Source organism: Giraffa tippelskirchi, chromosome 10 (genome assembly GCF_054371585.1).
Source record: "Giraffa tippelskirchi isolate mGirTip1 chromosome 10, T2T-mGirTip1v1.2.pri, whole genome shotgun sequence".
NCBI classification, from domain to species: Eukaryota; Metazoa; Chordata; class Mammalia; order Artiodactyla; family Giraffidae; genus Giraffa; species Giraffa tippelskirchi.
Genome location: NC_137284.1, coordinates 37818317 through 37840886, shown reverse-complemented (window position 1 = coordinate 37840886; position 22570 = coordinate 37818317). Strand labels below are relative to the sequence as shown.

Sequence of the window (22570 nt, the reverse complement as noted above, 5' to 3'; positions counted from 1 at the left end):
CTGGTTATCTTCCTGTCAGAACTGGATGTATATGGTGACAAATTTTTCACCACTTTGCACATGTATATGAAAGACTTCAAAAGCTTCACCAAGTATTGATTTGGGGATTACAAATAAATTTTAGTTTGTAGCAAATTTGCAAATACAGAATCTATGAATAATGAAAATTAATTGTATAATAATTAAAGTCCATGGGATTCTCCAGGCAACAATACTAGAGAGGGTTGCCATTTCCTTTTCCAGGGAATCTTCCCAACCCAAAGATCGAACCCAGGTCTCCTGCATTGCAGGCAGATTCTTCACTGTCTGAGCCTCCAGGGAGGACCAATGAGTTAACATCTAATACTAAAGAAGTTCTAATGGTTTTAATTACCATAAGGTATGGTCTTCCCTGAATAGTTTTGTGGCTGTACCGCTACCCTTGGTCAGCTACTGTTTACCAATCCGATATGTCTTCCTGGGTCAGAGAAAACCAGTTTCTTTTTGTAGAAAAATTTGAAACATGCTTTCTTGCAAACTCAGGCTAATAAGCAGCATTTTGATTATGCAAGCTACACATTGTGTCCTTCCTGTTGTTAGAGACCCTCATATCCTTGTTATAGCCACTTTTGTTATTAAATCTCTTCCAGAGCATTGTGCTGTTTTGCTGTTTTCCTTGGGTTAATTGTAAAAATTAAATATAGGGCTGAGCTAAAAATAGTGTGCTATTAAAGTTTTCCATGACATCATCTAGAGAGTTTTATTAATCTCAGTCTTCATTAGTGGAAAATAATATTAAAATTTAGCCACCTTTTAAAATCAGTACTTTTTCTCTGGGCTTCCCTGATGGCTCAGCAGTAAGAATCTACCTGCCAATGCAGGAGATAACGGGTTTGATCCCTGGGTCAGAAAGATTCCCCTGGAGAAGGAAATGGCAACCCACCCTAGTATTCTTGCCTGGGAAATCCCATGGACAGAGGAACCTGATGGGCTCTAAAGAGTTGGACATGACTTAGCGACTAAACAACAACTTTTTTCCTGGTAGTGGTCACTACCATCACCAATAATAAAACCTTACATTTTTAAATAGTTTACATTTTACACACACACACACACACATATATATACACACTACCCTGACTCTATAATTAGTGCACTCTTGGGAGCAGCTGTTGTCCCAACTGTAAGGGTAAAGTAATTTTTTTTTTCCCCTCAAGTGGAAAGCAGCTCCGAAGCAGATTTAAATTGAAACCCATCCCTTCTGACTCTGAATCCAGTGTTTTTCCCACTGTAACACACCTCTAGGTGTGAATCATACATTGATACAACATATGAACCATGATATAAATCTGAATGCTGATATGAAAATACAATGACTATTTTCTTATTTTATATTAAATTAGTAGTAATCTATATGAAATATTAGAAGTTTGCAAATAGCACTTGACCTTAGATTGATTGTTAGAATGTAATAGGCATCTAACCATCTAGAATGTGTTGATAAGAAACCGTATCTATGGTGCTGTGTTGTATATGGTAAGGTGTGTCATCTCTTGAGGACTTTGTTAAAATATTTGTATGTATGTATTTTATAGAGGTTCTTTTTAATGACTAACATTTAGGGCTGGTGATGTGATTCACTACTTAGATAAACTGCTGCTTATGACATTTCTTTACATTTCTAACCTTTTTATTAATCCTTAAACACTGTCAAGGTTTTTAAACTTTTAAAAAGTTAAAACAAATTTATTGATATTTTATTAAACTATATAATGATGTTATACTACCAACTCTTAACTGCTTGCTTTTTTTCGTGTGGTTATTCATTTTACAATGCATCCCTGTTTATGGTATGCATTGGACTTTGCACTATTCATACTACTGATAGATTTTATATTTTAATGACACTTGTAATCAGTAAACTCTTACGTAAGTAAGGTGATGATGCCAAAGACTAAATTTCCCTTGTCAACCTTGATAGTGTTTTAGTATAGATGTTCTTCCATTAGATACTGGAAATACAAGGAATTCTAGGTAGTTAATGAATGTACATGTGAACTAAAATGCTCTCTATGTATTTTCTGTTGTGTAAGTACTTGTTCTAATCCAGTGTTATTGCATTATGTAATTGTTCTCCCTGGGAAAAACAGAATGGCATGCATTTTCCACAATACGTAAGTGACCAAAAACTAGCCTTTTTTGCAATAAATTGGCATGCTATTAACCACTGCTGTAGCAGAATCTCATAACCTTCCAGCTATTACTTGTTTTCACATTCAAATTTTCAATGTGCCAGAAATTCTTCCTAGCATCTACTGATTTCATGGGTTTGTTGCAGAATTGATTCTGATGGTAGCATGGGAAATATAAATTTTTTTTCTTGCTTAATATTCTGCCATTTGCTGCCAGATGGCTGGGCGTCTGTGTTTGTATCTGTGCTTCCACTATGCACTTGATGACTTCTGAATGAAGGGAAATGGTGATTGTGGTAATGTTGAAAATAACAATTGCATGAAATCTTACAGGCTTCTGCTGTACTTGGCAGTTTGTCTACTGCTCTTGCAGCTCTTGATTTTTAAGGAGGGAGAGACCAATAAGTTCTACATGCTCACTCAAATACTAAACTTTTAACTATTCACTTTAGTTATGCTTTATTTAACTTCTCCATGTGTATGTTCAAATTGCCATATAATTTGTTATTTTTTTATGTTCTAGCAGTGTTATTGGTCTTTCACCTGTATTCATCTTAAGTTTTTATTAAAAGATAACACATAGGGAATGTTGTTAAGACAGCAAATATATCTAAAATGATTCTTGCTGAGGTTGTATATTTCAAAGCATGAATTGAAGTGGGAAGAGGAAGGACCTTAAACATCTTAGTGGTAGATCATTCTTTTAGACATTTAAGCATAAACAGACTTGAAAATGTATTACTCCTCTGAATTGGTGCTTTGCAGAAGATATTTTAAATAATTTACAGAATAAATTGGAATATTAATATGTATACTCTACATACAAACGAGTCATACTCTGTAGTGGTTTGAAATCTTTGGGCTCATTTGAAAGAAGTGAATGAGGTCCCTAGAAACTAGTCTTTTGGAAGATTAGATTGTTCATTGATTTGAGATCTTTAAGTTTTGTCTTTGCTGCAGAAGTGAAGCACCTAGGAACATTCACTGTGCTGCTTTTTCTGGGCAGACATCTTTATGGGAGAGACAGGCGTTACGTTACAGGATTTGAGTATTTCTAAAAATCTGAGTATTTTTAATGCTGTAAAAAGCACATTGAAATCTTAGATCACTGTTGCATCTAAGTTTAAATGGTATTTTTTCTTTCTAATAATTCTACTTTTCTGCTAATTTCAAGACTCCTTTTGCCATTGAGCTTGACACAGTTATTAACGAACACATATATCACCTTTAATCACAGCTGTCTTAGCAATTCTTCTTTAGCTATTAATTACGTGGACTCCATTGACATATGTGAGTTACACTTGCTTCTTTGTTTTTTCTCTCACCATGTCAGGCCCCCCCTGTAATGGCCTATCCTGCTACTACACCAACAGGCATGATAGGATATGGAATTGTAAGTATTTTTCCCAACACAGCTTTTTGAAAATCGACTGACCTACATTTAACACGTGTTTATTTCCAAACTTAACTGAAAAAAGAGTTAGTGCCACATATACCCTTAGTAACTAGTACAGAACCTTGCACCATAGGATAGGTTTCATAAGTATTTCTAGAATAGTTATTATACAACAAATATTATTTATTAATGTTCACTGTATTACTTGGCTTATTTTTCCTCTCATAAGTTTTGTTAGGCATCTATACTTCACTGTGAACTCATTTAAACATTAATGTTAACTCCAAGTCTCTGTTGCTTTGACCTTATATTAATACCAGTGAGGTCTTATAACCTTAATACTACTATAGTGGATGTGGGGAGTTGATATTTCTTGCATTGTATAGGGGGTAAATTTAGTTTAGTGAAGGCCAGGGAAATTTTCCTATGACATGATTGGTATAGTACAGAAACAGTGTTTAAACTTTTAAGCTGCCCACAACCCACATCATAAACTGCCCTTACTCTCCCAGCTCTCTTAATATACAGGTTCAAATAAGAAATGAAGGTATAGTAGCTTCAGCCCACTACACATTCTGGGAAACTGTTGCTGGTGGGAGGCAGCATTCATCCATTGGTATTGCTGCTGTGGCTACTTCTGCTAATTCTTTATTTACGTCTTAGTGAAAGTAGCTCTTTTCCTGCATATGAAAAAGTTTCATAAAAGCTTTTGGATTAGTAGTCATTACATAAAAAGGGTGTCTACACAGAAAACTCATAAAGTGAATCACTGAAAATAAGAGTCATCTTAAAAAGTTAAATAGAACTTGCAGAAAGATAAGATTTTAGAATATTGCATTTTAACCAAAATAAATATACTCTGTTCTGTCATTTATGTTAATTTTATATCATGGAGTGGTAATTTTTAAAGAGATGGTTGTTTGAGATTTATTTTCAGTTACTTAAGAATGAACTAACCTCTGTGTGTGTAATTTAAGCCTCTTCTTGGTTTTCTCTAAAAATGTGTAAAATAAAATGAAAGAACTATTGAAGGTAAATTTCTTCAAAGAATCAACTATTTTCCCTTGTGCTTACTTGCATTGTGGCATAAGGACTGGATTTGATAAGCAAAGGCAATTTACTTTGAAATGTCTTAGCCATTTTATAGTTTTAAGTTTCCCTGTATCTAAAGATGGCAAATTTGGAATTTTTTTTTGGTCTAAATTATTTTGTTTGTTTATTGTAGTTTGAATTTTGCAATTCATATAGAAGAAGTTGAGTTTTTTGGTAAACTTGAAAAAATGAGCACATGAAAGATTTTCAATACCAAAAAAAATTTTCTTAAAATTTTTAGCTATCAGTCTTATTTGCATTTATAGACATTTTCCCTTTGAATTAATTCAGATGTACTAGTACTGACCATCATTATCATCCTTCTTGTTTACTTACTCATAATAAGGAAAATGTGAGTCAGCATCCTTTAACTTGAGAATTTTTGCCTTTTGTTTTTTTAGCCTCCTCCAATGGGAAGTGTACCTGTAATGACACAACCAGGCTTAATATACAGCCAGCCTGTCATGAGACCACCAAACCCTTTTGGCCCTGTATCAGGAGCACAGGTACTAATTAACATGCTGCACGTAACTTTTACTGTGCTTGATGTGGAAGAAATGTAATACCAAAAAACCCTTTTATGCAGCTCAAAAAACCAAGTTGTTAGCATTTTTTCCCTTCATGGAGGATGATACTTTCTTCTCGTATCTTTCTCATGTTAGAGCTTTTAGGAATGTTGATTATTTGGAAAGAAAGGATAAGCAGATTACAGATAGCTAAAGATGGAAAAGTCTTGATAACTTAACAGTTGGTGGGTTAAGAGGTTAAGAAACCTTCTTTCTGATAACAATTCTGATACGTGCTCTCCTGTGTTGGCCTTAGAAACCTTGAACTCAGAACTCAGTACCTTGGCTTGAATGCCACAGTGAAGGTGTTGCCGTTGAGATGTCTGTGAAACTTAATAAGTCTTCAAAAGTTCTGAATGCTATTTTTCATTAGATAACTTTCTCCTGCTGAAGATCGTATTTAAAAACAGATACCCCTCTCCCCGCAGAAGAAAAAAAAGCTTGAAATGCCATGCTGACCTAATTTCTTCACAGGAAAGACTTTGCTCTTCAGGTGTTTCTAAGGCCTTCTTCAGTTCATGAAAATTCACCTAAATATTCACTCTTTCTTTTTCATCTCACTATTGTTAGCATCAGGGAAATCTGGATTTTTTTTTTTAAAAAACGCTTCTCCCATTATGGTTAGGAGAGGAGATAAGAAGTTTCTCTGTTATTTACCTTTCTGACGACATCCTGTGGGATGAGACCTTTGTAAAGAGATAGGTTGGCTAATCCCTCTCTATGACCCTGCTCATATCGTTTAACAGCTGGAAATACTGACATGTGATTGTAAAAGTCACCTTCTTTCGTGGCTTCCAGTGCCAGCTGATTGATTATTTTATGTGTTTAATGCTATTTGAAAGCATTTGTGAGCATGTTTGTTGATGGACTTGTTATTCCTTTTCCACTTGAATGCAGGTAGTTTTACACTTGCCAGTGTATACAGTGTTACATTGCAAAAATTAGTTTGTATTGATCCAGTTAAGTTAGTCTATATCTCATAGACCAGTGAAGCAGAAGAGACAGTTTCATTTTTCAGCCTTTTTGAGTATTGAACTCATTTAGTAAATTGATATCTTGGGCAGTGCCAGTGACTGGGAGTAGTAGATAGTGAATTTAGTTCTGATTGAGAGGTAAAATCTATGTTCTTTGAATTTCTTGTATTTCCCCAGATGCCTCTTTTATTCCTATTTGTCCTTGTTAAAGTGACCTTTTCTTCTTGCTCCTCAAACTGTTAAGTATTTATAATGAAGTTAGTTGGCAGATGAGGTAATTGGTGTGGTTATCTTTTTTATGCATTTGTTTTTATAAATTAGATTATGGGTATTTATAGTTTTCTTTCTTTTCCATCTTTTACCAGCAGCAGTTCTGAGTATTGGCTGAATACTGTTAAAGAAATATATAGATTTTGATAACATTAAGCTGTTGATGATTTCCTTAACTTTTGATGTAGATCCTTTCTTTAGTTTGTATGTCTTCCTGTTGTTTTTTAGTTTTTCTTTGTTACCCACATTTTTAACTTCAGGTATATATAATTTATTTTTAAAAATTGCTTTGGGTTTTTACTGTTACAAGACCAAGTGATAAAGAACTTAAATTATTTAGAGGAAAAAGAAAACAACTATATTTTGGGGCTGTAAGTTTACTGGTAACCACTACCTACCTCATTTTCCCTGATGCATAGCTAAACCCTGCACCTAATGTGGGTCTTGTCTTGCAAGCTCCTGTCTCAAGAACAGAATATATTGTTACATTAAGCTTGGATGCTACCTGACAGTTTGCAAACACTTTCACATACATTACCTCATTCTCAAAATAATGTTTAAGGTAGGTGGGCCTACTAGCACTAGTGTCACCATTCTTTATTTTTAAAAAATTGAGGTTTGGAAAGGTTCTTCAACTAAACTAAACAAGTGATGAAATGCAACTTGGTTCCCTCCTGGTCCAGTGCTCATTTGTGCCACATTGCCTCTCTGCTGCTGGTCCTCAGCCCATGTGGCCACTACGGTAGTAGTGTCTTCCTGTGTCAGTAGTGAACCACTCTGCTAATTGCTTGGGTTTCCTGTTGGATTATAAATGATATTTATGTATATAAGATAGAACTGCTGTAGTTGTCAAGAGCATCCTATATAGTTTTGGATAATGCTTTTAACCTTGAAACATTTTATATGAGGGTTTTTTGGTGTGTTTTTAATATAGTTTAAAAAAGAATCTACCTTAAAAAAATTGCTAGCCCCCTGGCATCAGTTCGTAACACAGATTTTATATCTTGTTTCCTTTTGAAATCCATGTTAACTATCACTAAAACACCAAAACAGTGCAAGAATTTCCAAGTATATAAATGAAATAGTGATAGAACTGCCCTTTTCTAGTTACTTTCTGCCAGAAGAGAATGAGAACATTAGGAAACAAGCTTCTAGTTGAGAAATCAAATTTGAAGTCAGTAGTTAATTTTAAATATTACTGGTTGAGAAAAGCAAATGAAGAAGGCAAATTGATGATGAGGAGAAGAAGATTGGGTGGCAGTGAAGTGGTTCAGAGAGGCTTTGGACTTCTCCTTACAGAGTTATTTGAACCAATTGAAAGTCAGAATCTTAAATTTTATAATGTTGCTTTTAATTCCTTTCCCTTCTTTGTTTTCCATATATCTTGTCACAGTGTCCCACTAATTGTTCATCTGCTATTCTTAGCCCCTTCCTTTTTGCAGTCTATAATCCTTAACCCAGATTGGAACCTTTCTTGCCTTTCTAATTTAATCCATGTGTAAATACTGGAGTAAACTTCTGTAGGCAGTATTTGTAGCATCTTATCTCCAGACTCAAGGACTCACTAAGGAAATGAATCTAATATAACTGAACATGTAAGATATACCCTCACCTTTTCTTTTGTCTTAAAAACTACCTCACAGAATTTCCCTTTCTTTGAAATAATAATGAATAAACAGAACATTCATGTTCTTCCAGCTTCATGCCTTCTCAATTCACAGTAATTATCCAGTATTCTACTGCTGTTTTGTCTTTCTAGAACAACTTTGTCTGTCATAAAGTGGATTTACTCTTTACTCATTCTAAGTTATCTCTCATCCCTTTTCAGTTCTCCTGACATTTGAAGTTCTTTTCCCTATTCTGCATTATTTTTCTTTACAGAATTTGTCACTACTTAGCATCTGTCAGTTTGTCCATTTGTCCATCCATCCCTCCTTCCATCCATTTGATCTAGTGAGAGTTGCCTATACTAGACTATAACCCTCACAGAGGCAAGCTTGTATAACTTTGATGTTCATGGTTCCTAAAATAGTGCCTGACTCATAACAGGTTTTGAACATTATTTGTCAAACAAGGGAATTTGGTTGAAAACTTACCTTTTCCATTGTGTCACTTACTCAGTATCTTTTTACTTACAACCACTGTAGTAATTTAAAGCAGTGTGCAAAATTGGTTTAATTTCTTTGCTAATCGACTGTAAGCTAAAATGTTAGATGACTAACCTGAGGAATGAAGATGCCTTTAATTTCATGATTGAATATTTTTAATCATTTAAGAATTAAACTATTTATTTATCTTCGGAGTAGGAAAGAGTTTCTCATGCTTTAGTTTTTAATAATTCTTAGCTAGTTTCTTCTGGTCCCATCACTTCAGGGCAAATAGAGGGGGAAACAGTGACAGATTTTATTTTCTTGGGCTCTAAAATCACTGTGGATGGTGACTGCAGCCATGAAATTAAAAGACCCTTGCTCCTTGGAAGAAAAGCTGTGACCACCCTAGACAGCATATTAAAAAGCAGAGACATTGCTTTGCCAACAAAGGTTCATCTAGTCAAAGCTGTGGTTTTTCCAGTAGTCATGTTATGGATGTGAGAGCTGGACCATAAAGAAGGCTGTACGCCGAAGAATTGATGATGGTGTTGGAGAAGACTCTTGAGAGTCTCCTGAACTGCATGGAAATCCAACCAGTCCACCCTAAAGGAAATCAGTCCGGAATATTCATTGGAAGGACTGATGCTGAAGCTGAAACTCCCAATTCTTTGGCCACCTGATGCGAAGGGTCTACTTATTGGAAAAGGCCCTGATGCTGGGAAAGAGAGAAGGCAGGAGGAAAAGGGGACGACAGAGGATGAGATGGTTGGATGGCATCACCGACTCAATGGACGTGAGTTTGAGCAAACTCCAGGAGACGGTGAAGGACAGGGAAGCCTGGCGTGGTGCAGTCCATGGGGTTGCAAAGAGTTGGATATGACTGAGCAACTGAACAATAACAAAGCTAGTTTCTTTTATTAACTTTGGCTGTTCAGTGGTAGCAGTAAACAAAATAATTTTTCTTAATGTTTAATTTAAACCTTTTAGTTGCTATGCTTTCTTTGTTTCAATAAAAATTCTTTGAGGCAAAGATGTCTCTTTATACAGTATAAAATAAATGATAGTTTATAAGCAAAATCCCATCAAAATAGAATCTTTTAATCAAATCCCAGTTCTCCTACTATTGTCAGAAGTCTTCCTATTTCTTGAAGTATTTCTTTTGGGAGCCATTATTTACTAAAGACGTAACTTATAGCTCCTGGTCTCTTACCTACTTACTATGACACCAAGTTAATATTCTTTTTTTTTTTCCAAGTTAATATTCTTGAGGGTACCTCAACCCTCCCGCATATATTTATCATATTACCATTAGTGACGTATTCCAAACAATGTGTTGTGCGTTGTAAATTATATTTAGGTACTCGTGGTGCTATGTTAGTGCCCACTAGCAAGAAAGTAGGTAATACCTTTCACATGGCTGTTAGCTCAGACTGTTTTGTTCTTCAGTATAGCCTTAATTTATTTAATAGACCATACTCTAATGTTCCTATAGACCTACACACTTCATGTTCTGTTCACATTTTGTGCTAATTCTATATTTTTTAAAATATTTTCACACAGCTTAAAGATGTTCTGTTTCGTGACTAATGTTGTAGCTTTTTTTTTTTTTTAATGCTCTACATGAGTGTATCTTTCTATATGTTTTACTCTATGGAGAATACTAGAACCATATGGCTAATGCTTTTTTTTTCTTCTCTTCCGTGCTTCCTCACACTATTTGATTTCCTATTACCAGTTACTAGTGTGTTTATTAACTTGGGGAGAATGGGGACTCTTACTGCCCTCTCTTGCTTGTGCTTTATATAAACACTGGTTCATTCTGGTATATAAATTGAAATGTACATTGCCGGTTAATAGTTTGTAAACTTGTTCTACGTTGCAGTAATGCAGCAATTATGTTACTAAGCATGAAGACAGTTAACCTGGTTTCACTTTCTTTCTTTTTTTTTTTTTTAAGTTACAGTGATGTGAAGTAACAGTCTCTTAATGAATGTTCATAAAACAGTTGAGATGTTGACGATTTGGTGGGTGGGGGCGTTGTGTTTATGTTCTTACCACTTTTTTATATGAGAATCTCATACTGATACCCTTATCAGTCTGTTTTCCAAAAAGCAATATGAAAACCATAGAGTGTTATATTTAGGGATCTAATTTTTAAAATAAGCTTATTAAAAGTTTTATTGTTTTTCTGATTGGTATTGGGAGGCTTTGAGGGTGTTTTTAGTAGAGGATATGGATAAGAAGTAAAATGGCTGCTGTGTTTTTGTTTGTATCTGCCAGATTTAAGAAAGTATGACATCAGTTGAGTGTCTGAAAGGACATAATGGCTAGTTGTGAGTGCTTTTTACCGACCTAAATGGGGGTACTGTTAGCTTTGGCTATTGGAATAATTTAAGTCTTACCAAAAAAAAGGCCTTTTTAATGACTTTCTTGTGTGTGAGAGCTAATAGCTCTCTTTGCTTTTAGGCTTTACGTTTTTTGTTTTTTTTTTTTTACTTTCTTGGTGTGTTAATTGTGGGTGTTGGCAGTGCCTCTCTGTCAGCTGATCTGCCCAGCTGCATTTCTGTGGAGCCTTTTGCCTTGTCAGCAGTGTGTTGTGATCATTCCTCCTTGCTTAGTAGAAGATCTCATGGAGGGGGATTTACTTTGGGAATTGGGATTTAGTACCATTGGTGAGAATGTTTCTGCAGTCCCCTGGGCCTACCTGAACCAATCAAAACAAAAATTGGAGGAGTCCCATCTGCTGACCATTATCGTTAATAAGACAACATGTAGAACCAGGCCTTTTCGCTGGATTTTTGCTGAGGACATTTTTTTTTTCCTAGAAGGTGGAAATCTAAGTCTTGTTTGCAACAAAACTGGAACATATTCATAAAATCTTGGGTGACTGTGAGGTTCTACAAAGTCTTCATGATGAACATCAGTGACTGTGTATAGCACTGAAAATATAGAAGGCACACAGTGTGTATTGACTGACATAGACTAGGCAAATCCTTTTTAAAAAATTATCTTTCTAATATTAAACTTTTTCTACATATTAAATATAGCCATAAATTCTAGCTGAGTGGAGATTAATAGAGATAGAAGATTTTAGAGAGGAAGCAGTCAGACTGCTTCAGGAACTGGGACTGCTTTGAGTCTGTTGTTGGTGTCTTGTGGCTGCCATAACAGCGTGAACCGCAAAATCGATGGCTTCAAACAACAGGAATTTCATCTCTCGCAGTCCTGGAGGCTTACAGCCCAGTAATAGGGTGTTAGCAGGCCATGCTTCTCCCCAGTTCTCTAGAGGAGGACCCTTCCTTGCCTCTTCCAGCTTTTGGCAGCCCAAATCATCCTCTGCCTCCCGCACATGGCACCCTCCTTGCATCTCTGTCTTCATGTGGCATTTCCCTCTTAGAAAGAAATCAGTCATTGGATTAGGGCCTACCCTAATGACCCCATTGTTACTTGATTACATCTGCAGAGACCCTGTTTCTAAATAGGTCACTTTCATAGATACATTCATAGGGATCGGGACTTCAACATATTGATACCTTTTGGGAGGATAGTTCAACAAATTCGTCACCTCGACACCCCACTAACCAGGTATTTCAGAGAAAGTTGCCATTGGAAATTTGATGAGCCTCAGTTTATCTATAAAATGATGATTTTACCTTATGTATTTTAGCATTTGTGGAGGTAGTGTTACCATAAAGTACCAAGCTTTATTTTATGTTAAAATTTTTATTTGGTCCAATTTAGTATAGTTTATAAGCCCCCCCCGCCCCCTTTTTGGTGGCAGTAGCAAACCTTTTGTGAAAATGTCCAAGTCTAAGGAGCTCTCTCCTTAGATATTTTAAGTTGAAGCCTAATAGATAAATCAGGTAATAGCCTCAAGCTCCTATATGGAACACAGTTTGAAAGTTTTTTTGACCAAAGGAAAGTGCCATATTTTCAATAAATAGCAAATAAGTGGTGCATTTTAGGTATAATTACTATTTCATCTCCTTATGTACCAGTTAGCATAAACCTAAGCTTTTCATTTTCTTTGGTTTTCAAGGGATGAGAAGTTAAAGTCTTATATGAATGAGCCGTGAACATTTTATTCACATAAGCTGAGCCAGTTTTCAGGATTTTCATCCATCAAATTGACCTTTAAACAGACTTGTCTTACCCTGGAAACACTTCTTATATACGGAAATGTTTATTTTTAGCTTTAGCAGTTAATATTTCCTTCCATGAGTTTAAGAAGTCTTGCGATCCATATCCCTCTCTTCAGTTTGGTTTTCTTTCATTCTTTGTCAATTTACGTTGCCATGATTCTAAGGAGATGTCTCAGATGCCGTTTTGGAATAACATTACTCCTATGTAGAGAGGTTTAGAAACAACATAAATTTAAAGGGAGATTCTCTTAGGTCGCTGTTTTCTGCCCCTAAAATAAGATGAGTAGTGCTTTGAAGGTGACAGGAGTAATGTTGGCATTACTTTTGGTGTTACTGATGGGCAGAAGCCCATGATGGGGTTGTGTTGAACATAAAGCCAGGAAACAGTTATCAAAGGCATTTGACTCAGCCTCCAGGACAGGCCCTTTACCTTATGCAGTAGAGAAGTTTTCTCTTTATAGCCATACTTCTCAGAGGCAGCTGAGAATAGCATTGTCTTTAGTATAAAATATTGCAGTGCAATACTGTATGTTTATATCTTATTCATCTGGATTCAGTAACATTCAAAATCAGCATATCTTGCTGTGGCTTAGTTTTGTAGGTAATGTCTCGGGGAAATCATATTAAGTAGGGCTGAGGTTTCTAAAATGTTTTGATTACACAGCAGTATCAGGAAAGTAGTCTTTAAGCATGTACCCTCAGTGTATTTATACTTCTGTATTCTTATAGCAATGTTCAGTTCAGTCACTCAGTCGTGTCCGACTCTTTGTGACCCCATGAACTGCAGCATGCCAGGCCTCCCTGTCCATCACCAACTCCCTGAGTCCACCCAAACCCATGTCCATCGAGTCGATGATGCCATCCAGCCATCTCATCCTCTGTCGTCCCCTTCTCCTCCTGCCCTCAATCTTTCCCAGCATCAAGATCTTTTCCAGTGAGTCAGCTCTTCGCATCAGGTGGCCAAAGTATTGGAGTTTCAGCTTCAACATCAGTCCTTCCAATGAATACCCAGGACTGATCTCCTTTAGGATGGACTGGTTGGATCTTCTTGCAGTCGAAGGGACTCGCAAGAGTCTTCTCCAACACCACAGTTCAAAAGCATCAATTCTTCGGCGCTCAGCTTTCTTTATAGTCCAACTCTCACATCCATACATGACCACTGGAAAAACCATATATACATTAAAAACATGTAGAAATAGACATTTTAAGAGGGTAAAAATAGGGAAGTTGTAATATTTTCTTCTAAAACCCCACTTCGGTGATCGTTTTTATACAGAGCTTGTTTTATCACCAAAAAACATTTTAACTTAGCATGTTATAGAATGTGTAAATTTTACTTAGTTTTACTTTAAAATGTAAGTTTTACATTTTTAACTTAACATGTTATAGAATGTTTATTGTGTGTAAGTCACTGCTAGTTGCTGAACAAGAGACAAAATATATTTCTTATTCTTACGTTTCTATACATTTAAGGAGCCTGAAGGTGAGTATAATATGGAAGCACAAGTGACTGGTTGATGGTAAAATAAAAACTCTTAAAAGAGCAATGCAGATTGAGTGAGATTCGAGCTGATCCTATTACATAAAACTAGATGAGCATTTGATTGTAGAGGGTAAGGAAAGTTGAACTAATATTTGAGTGACTAGTATATGCCACTCAATGAGCTGAGTGCTTTTTGTATATTTCAATCCTCAAGCAGCCATTAAGGGAGATTAGGGTATTGGGTCTCTCTTAACCCCATTTTACGAAAGAGCCAGGATTAGATTCATCTCCATCTTTCCATAAAACTGTGCTCTCATTCTTGGCAAAAGAAGAAACACCCATTTTTCTCCTAAGATGCTGACTTTGCCTCTTGAGCAAAGACATGAGTCTTTACAGTGTTGCTATTTGCTATCCAGGCTTTTGGATTCAAGTTCAAATGTAAAGATGTGACAGAGTTGCTCCTTCTGTAAGAATTCTAAACACAGCCAGTATGTATGTCAAGAAGTTTGTCCTAAAATGCCCGGTCCTTTATTCTCCTGTAAGCTTTCAGTTGCACTAGGCTCACTTTCTGAGACTGACGCTGTTTGCTTGTTCTAACATGAAATTTTCTTTCTTTGGTGTTGAATGTTGTAGAATGAAGGAGTAATAACCATTTTTATTTTATGGTCTTTAGTATATTGATAGAACTCTATTTTTAAAAATTCCTTTATTGGAATATTTTGCTTTTTTTTGAAGTTAACTTATGATTTCTGTACTGTTGTCTTTACTATGCTAAACACACACTATAGCCAAAAAGGGAAAAGAAAAAATCTGCTTTATTGCAACATTTTTATAAAGATTGATTCAAGTGGAGAAAGAGGGTGGAGGAGTGTCAACTGAGTGTTGCCATCATCAATTACCTGTACATTTCAGTATTTTTATTTATTTATATTCAGCTCTTCTTTCATTGCTCAATATTTCATTTTTATATAAAATGAGAAAAAACTTAAGTATGTCTGTTTTAGACTAGTGAGACTGACCATTTGTTTAAATGGCATATTTAGTTGTGGGATAGGTCAATTTAATTTGAACAAACTGATGGCTGTACTAATTTTTTTTAGCTCTGTGGAAATTGTGGTATAGAGAATGTTACTGAGATAACTAAGTGAAAGTCTTTCTTTTGTTTGGATATGTGTGTGTGTGTGTGTGTGTGTGTGTGTGTGTTGGCATATTTGTAGTAGAATATGACTGCAGTGGTCAGTTACAATTTGTCTTATTGCTACCTTGTAAAATACAGTGATTTTGCAATTAACAAAGATCATTGGATTTTTCTTTTTTTAATTACTTATCCTCCAGTACTGAGCAGCCCTACATACTCTTTAACATACTCTCAAGAATGATAAGTAAAGGAGACCTAACCCTTGTAGTTTCGGGTGACTTTCTCAGGCTCCTTAAATCCTGCTGGTTCTCACCCACCAGGATCCTGTTGCCCTTTGGTGCACTCTCTCCTTCCTTCTTTCCTTGAGCAGTGACTGGGCTCTTGCAGTGTATTTCCCTCCTTCAGTTTCCTTACTTGCTCTCTGAACTGACTGCTTTCTCACCAGTGCGTGATGTGCATGTCCTTTGGTATGGGTGCTGGGAGATTGGGACCAGGCGGTGAAGGACTGCTGTGCGGCTCAGCCCTTGGCACCCTCTGCGGTCAGCCTGTCCAGTCTGGGCTGAGGTTCCATCTGCCTGAGATGGGTGTTGCTGATACGCAACTTCACTACGGGGCTATTGAGTCTTATTTTCTCATGTTTTAATGTAGCTACATTTTTTTAAAATAGGTGTTTAAGACTTATGTATGCATTTATTTTGCCAATTTAACAAATAGTAGAAGTATTAGAAACTAGCAGTTTTTCCCCCAAGGAAAATTGATGTTCTTCAACATTATTATTAAGCCTCTAGGACTTTTCTCTAGCAGTGTGCTCACATATGGAAAAGAAAAGAATTCTGGTGTTCCATTTTCCCATATTCTTCAGAGTGCATTTTCCTCTCAGACTGCTGCCCTTATGAAAATGTGATACAAGAATAGGTTTTAGTGAGAGGCTCTCATACGGGACTGTAGATTTTGGATGATTGGCGTTCTAGGGTAAGCAGGGACTTTTGTTTTAACATCAAATGAAAAAACATGTTTTGGAGAAACACCTAACTCCCTCCAGCTCAGTGATTACTTAAAATCATTTTGCTTCTGAATGGTCATCCTGGTTGGTATGAAAGGTGGAGGAGAAGCGTCTTTCCAGTTAAGCTTCTCTGCCTGAGTGATACTTGAATCTCCAAACCCAGACCTACTGTCCTGTCCTCCTGTCCATAGCTGCTTGTGTAAATTCCAACAACCTTTCCATTGTCTCTTCCTGTTGTCTTTGAACATTTATTTCTGAGAACAAAATCTGGATTAAGAAAATGACTCAGCCACTGATATAACTGAGGGTGATTTCTAAACCTGTAAATTAATCTTGGCACCCAAAACAATAAATTGCATATGCTTGAGGTGTAATATTAATATTTGTTGACAACTCACTGGCTATTCATGCTCTGTAGTGCAAAAAAAAAAAAGGGCAGAAATGGGATCACTTTGAGCCAACAAAGACAGATTTTGAGCCTTGAAATCCTTTACATGAATTTGAATATTGAAATATGAATTGAAATTGTTTCTACTTAGCTTTGATTTAATGCTCAGTTGAACATTCCTGTGCTTGCGTGCCTCTGCAATCTAATGCAGGTAGAGGAAAAAAATTTAAAGTTTGTTCCAAAGTATTCTTGCCTGAAGAATCTCATGGACAGAGGAACCTGGCCGACTACATTCCATGGAGTCACAAGAGTCGGACACGACTTAGTGACTAAAAAGAGAGAGAAAAAAATGGCTTCATATTTGATTTAAATTACTCTTCAAGTAGACTTGGTGAAGGAGATATGGATATGAAAAGGAATATCTTGGTACTTCAGGAGTTGTCTTTACTTGAGGAAATACTAAAAATATTTTATTGATTTCAGAAGTCTATTTGTATATTTAAACAATAGGAGCAAATTCCAAGAATCAAGTAAATGTATTCTAACAGGAAGCTGAATCAAGGATCTTAAGTATTCCCTATATTCAGGGCAGTATGTGGGTAGTTCAACTATGGTAGATAACCTCTGAGCTCATTTCTCCCTCCGGGGTATAAAAGCATCAGCTGCAGCTTCTCCACATAAACAGGCAGGAGACAACTCCTTGTCCAAAGTGTGAACACCGAGGACAGGACTTTCCACCTCTGATGAGGAAGGAAGGAAAGAGTATTGCAGCTAGATGTGTGGGGTCTGGACAGAGGTCAGATTTTGCACACCATTTGACAGACAGCCTCCACACCGGAAGCTGCCATCTGCAGCTCACAAGTGTACTGTGTCTCCCTTCTTCCCCACTCCCACTCACACATATAATAAAAGTCTTAACCATGGGTCAGCTCATTTCGACCTTTTTGGGTAAAAGACTTTATTCCTTTGGAATTCAGAAACAAGAATTTGTTTTCTGAAAAGCACATGCCATTGAATACCCTTAACTTGACATGTGACTGAAACTTTTGTTTTAATGATTCTGCTTTCTGCAAAGGCTGCCATTATATTTATTAAAGATGACAAACAAAAACCACTTCTTCTTTCATTACATTTTCTGCCTTCATGTTCTGTCGTTCTGAGATCTTTTTTCTTTCCCTCTCTCTGTCTTCTTTCCCCCAGCTGTCGGCAGCCTCCAGCCCCTCCAGTCACAGTCCTCACAGAGCTTCAGGAAAGGACCCTTTTGCAGAGCTCTCTTTGGAGGATTTCTTATAAGTCACTTTAGGTATTGCTGCTTGTTGGGGGAGATGGGGACTGAAATAACTTTAAAAAATTACCAAACATTAAGCACAAACCGCTCTTCTCTTTTGTGTCTAAAGAACTCTAGGTTCCCCCTCTTCCTCCTCCTCTGTTCTTGCGGTGAAGAGTAATAGATCCAAACAGGGCATGAGGACAAACTGCTTTTGGAAAATGTCTTTAACATGGTTAGAAGGTGTGAAACCAAAGGACCTCACATGTGTACATATAAGCATCCACTGCTCACAGCAGATGGATGAGATCAGACACCACCCATTAAAAACTGGGTGTTTGTATTCAGTCTTGAAAGATTTATAGAGAACAGCAGCAGTTTTATACATGGGATTCAAGCTTAATAAGGAGCATCTTTAGTGTTAATGTAATGGCCAGGATTCATTGTGAAGAATTCATTTTTAACAGTTTCTTTAAAGGGTTATATTTTTTATGTATGCCTTTTCACTTTAAAATCATAATATTTCCCCCCCAAACCAGCTTATTATTATTTTTCTAAGGTAAGAGCAAGTGAATACGTAATGCACTTTTTGATAGAAAGATTCTGCTTTTAATTCACACCACCTCTTTTCCTGGAAAGCAGTCTCATTTGTTCTTCTTGATGCTGGAGCCCCCAGTGTAGATATACCTTGTGGATCTTTGAGGGTTTGTACTCTTCTGATTTGACAGTAGTTCACTAGCATATGTATTCCAGTAATTTCTTTAGATGAGCGTTTAAAGGATATTATGAGTGAAGAATCTGAGTGAATAGAAAGTAGATCTTTCAGATTTTGATTTATATTAGTAAAGAAAATTTTATCAAACATCATACTGTTCCCTTAATTATATCTAATTTTGGTATAAGATTTAGAAGTAAAATTTCAAATTTTGCTTGTTGCCTAAATGAGATTTTTATGTGGAATATTTGTGTTCATGGAGAGATTTTCTGAACTTGTCATGGGAAAATTGTTCATTCATCTTCTTTCTTCCCATACCCCTTGGTTTTTAGTAGTTAGAAATTTGGAAGGCCCTGTAATTTTGCTTCACATACTGAGTTCTGGCTCATGATAAGCTGATAATACTGACTTTGTTTTGTAATCAGGGTTTGTGAGAAGCATGCTATGAACACTTCCAGGCAAGTTGAATGGTAAAAGGCACAAAGCATTTTTACTTATGAGAAGGTATCTCTTAAATGCAGTGAATTAACTCACACTCTTTTTTTTTTTTTCCAGATACAGTTTATGTAACTAGATGGAAGAGAATGGAATTATTCCAAAAAGACAAGTGCTCAAGTGGCAAACACTTACTTCCAGCAAAATCCAAACTGCTGTCTCTTAAACTCTCTTCTTCCATTAGAATGCTACAGTAACCCAGTAAAGGCCCATGAAGGAAACTGGGACTAGTCTATAGGAGAACGTATCAATACAGTTTATAAAGCCAAGAATTGCCATGATTTCAGACTAAGAGCTGTCTTTTTGGTGACTAACCCTTCAGTTCTTTCAACTCCTATTAATACCCATAATCAGTAACCTACCAAGAAAAGCCCTTATTTGGAAAGTGTGAAATTTGTATTTGGAAAAGCTGCCTGGAGAGAAGAGCTGTGTCCTTTATGCTAATGCACCAGGACTCTTTTGGGGGGATCAAATCATAATTCTTCATTATGCAGTATCTTTCTTTTCTCCAATCCTCACAGATACAGAAACAGTAACTAAAATTAACTTTTCTTTTTTTAAAAAAATTATATATTCAGTTTGCAGTAGACATTCCTTAAGTATTTGTATTTATTTATGATTATCAATTTACGTAACATTAATATTGTATCAAACCTCCTTATGAAAATGAGTATGGATGTACACAGTATGTGTGATTGTTATCCATAAGAATGAATCTTATTCGGAATGCTTCTCAGCTGACATACAGAGCACTAAATATTTTAAGGCAAGTCCATAGGTCTGAATCGCTTAAGAATTCTCAGTCTCTATGGGATTTAGGGAAGCATTATAAATGCATTAATCCTTATAGTCAATTCTGTGCCTAGGATTTTGCAAGGGAACAGTTCACTGAACTAGGAAAAGCACTACATTTTAAATTCAGCATTAGTGCATTGGGAAGGAACTTTACTGCTTTGTGCTTGGCATGTCATTATTTTCCATTTGACATTAGGGCCTTTCCAAAATGAATGTGAGGAATTGCTTTCACTTCAAGACTTTCCTTCTTTTCGGTAAAACTCTAGGAGGTGTTATGGGGGGAGGGGAGGGGACAAAATCCTTGAACCTTTTATTTGGCTGATGCCATGTTATGATCATGTATCTTTTAAATAAGGGGAAATAGTATCTTTAAAATTAATGTCTAGCCAAGAGTTTAGTTAACGAAGAATTAAACTGCACTGTTGATCGGTGCTTTGTGTAAATACATCTTAACATTTGGGTTGAGAGGGGCCTTAAGAAGGACAGTTTGTTGTAGGAAAGCAATTCTGTACATGAGTTTAAGCATACTTGTTGCATTGTCTCTGCAGATTCTATTTTTGTTTACAATATTAAAATGTATGTTAGCAAAAATGGGTGGATTTTCAAATAAAATGCAGCTTCCACAAAACTTTTGTTATGGTATTCTGGTCTGAGGTGCATTTTTTTTTTTTTTCTGTTTTTCTTTATCATTGGTATTATTATTTTTTGCTAATAAAAGTATACCCCAGTGATTATATTTGATGATTTAATAAAATGTAAAATTTATTTCTGTTTTAACTTAATTTCCAAAAAGCTTTATCTTTGTACTTTTGTTACCTTCTAGACATTGATACACTGAACTGTTTATTAAAATTGTTCATTTTTGCATTTTGATCAGATACCTTCAGGTAAGTTTAAGGGAGAAAATGCTGTGAATTTGGCATATTGATGCATGTGACATATCTGCCAAAAAAACCTCTGACTGTATCGTGTTTCATAGTGAATAGTAAGTAGGATTCAGAGTACATGGTAGAGGGACTAAAAGCTTTGCATTGATAAATGTCTGCATACTATTTGCCATGGTTGGAAAAAATAGTCTTTAACCAATACACTTTGTGAATATTACCACTTTTTTAAGTTTCAGTGTTATTAAACCATTTTCATACAAATTGGAAATGTACTTTTGTAAGTTAACTTTCTTACCGTTATGACAGATTTTGATTTGTCTCTCCTGGTGTTCGAGTGGATGTTATAGTTGAGGTCTGTGGCTTGTTCCTTTTATACTGTGTTTTTTTCCTCCCCAGTATATTCAAGCTTGTGAAATGCTTCATAAACATTTCCAGCTTATGGTTCAAACTTTGGGGCTTGTTGGGTTGATATTATCTCCATTTTACCCAGTTCACAGATTGGAATATGGGTCTTGCTCAGGTTGATTAGCTAATAGACCTTGGAGTCAGACCTTTGTTTAGTGGTTCTGTCTGTGCATAAGCTGAGAAGGGAATTGTTTCCTCCTGTGGTCTAGCCTGTTGACCGATGTTTATTCTCAGAAGGAGCACATTTCCCACCTCCTTCTCTGATGTCTAGATGTGATTGACAAGGAAAAACACAAAACCACACAACCATTTTAGCTTTATAATCAGAATGTAACAAGTGAGGTAAATCAGCTATTGAATACATAAAAAATTACAAAACTGAGTCAGGTTATAAACCGATATATGCCCACACCATCTTACTGTCTAGGTAGCAAGTTGGAAGTGGCTGCAGAGATTGTGAGCAGAGGGAAGCTAGCCCATCCCAAATCATTTTCAAAATTTTATGCTTGTAACATCTCGTTATTACTGTTCATTATATTTTCTTAAGATATATTTTTCTTAATCAATGACTATGAGAGTCCATATTTAGGAAGAGGCATTATGTTGGAGCAAGAATTCTTTACTTCTCCACAAGCCAACAAAACATTACTCCTAGAATATAGGACTTGTTGGGGTTAGTTTGTCCTTGGACTAAAATAATTGGCAAGGCTCTTCTGTTGTTTAGATGGTAAAGAATCAGCTTGCAGTGCAGGAGACCTGGGTTTAATCCATGGGTTGGGAAGATCCCCTGGAGAAGGGAATGGCTACCCACTGCAGTATTCTGGCTTGGAGAGTTCCATGGACAGAGGAGCCTGGCAGGCTACAGTTCATGGAGTTGAAAAGAATCAGACAGGACTGAGCGACTTACTTTTTTTCTCTCCACTTTCTCTTGTTTACCGTCACTAATAAGCATGTTTCCAAATTCTTAAGAATTCAGATTACTGATGTAATGCCTATTCTCCAGCACTGCATGGAGGAAAACAGAATCTCTTTTCAAGGTGAGGGTGGCTCCTGTGTGTGCAGCAGTGGTTGGCTCACAGTATGTGGAGAGGCCCCCAGCAGTCATCCAGATGAATAATCTTTTCCTTGAGAAAAGGTGACTTCACAACTTCCATGAGGCCTTTGCATCTATCTTCGATCTTTTGATCTGTCGCATTTGCTACCTTGTATGGGTCTTACTAGACCTGGAATTCTGCAGTCTGAATAGACTCTTGGAGTGGAAAGGCTGCTGTGTTATCTTCCATGCAGTCTCGC

The 22570-nt window shown here is 36.3% G+C and overlaps 1 protein-coding gene across 36 annotated transcripts in view; it reads left to right on the top strand.

The window, feature by feature from the left end:
- Window positions 1-20613, top strand: part of PICALM (phosphatidylinositol binding clathrin assembly protein) — a 97292-nt gene extending 76679 nt beyond the window's left edge. For 16 of the 36 annotated variants that reach the window (XR_014067633.1, XM_081537009.1, XM_081537007.1 and 13 more), the window contains 3 exons: window positions 3505-3564; window positions 5061-5165; window positions 19251-20613. Coding sequence is in view for 33 of the 36 variants with exons in the window: in XM_081537009.1 (XP_081393135.1) it covers window positions 3505-3564; window positions 5061-5165; window positions 19251-19265 (180 nt within the window). In the remaining 3 variants the exon portion in view is untranslated. Of the gene's footprint in view, window positions 1-2129; window positions 2154-3504; window positions 3565-5060; window positions 5166-17913; window positions 18017-19250 lie in introns of all 36 variants that reach the window. The other 20 variants (XR_014067635.1, XM_081537002.1, XM_081536999.1 and 17 more) reach the window with 4 other exon arrangements.
- Window positions 20614-22570: the final 1957 nt, after the last annotated feature.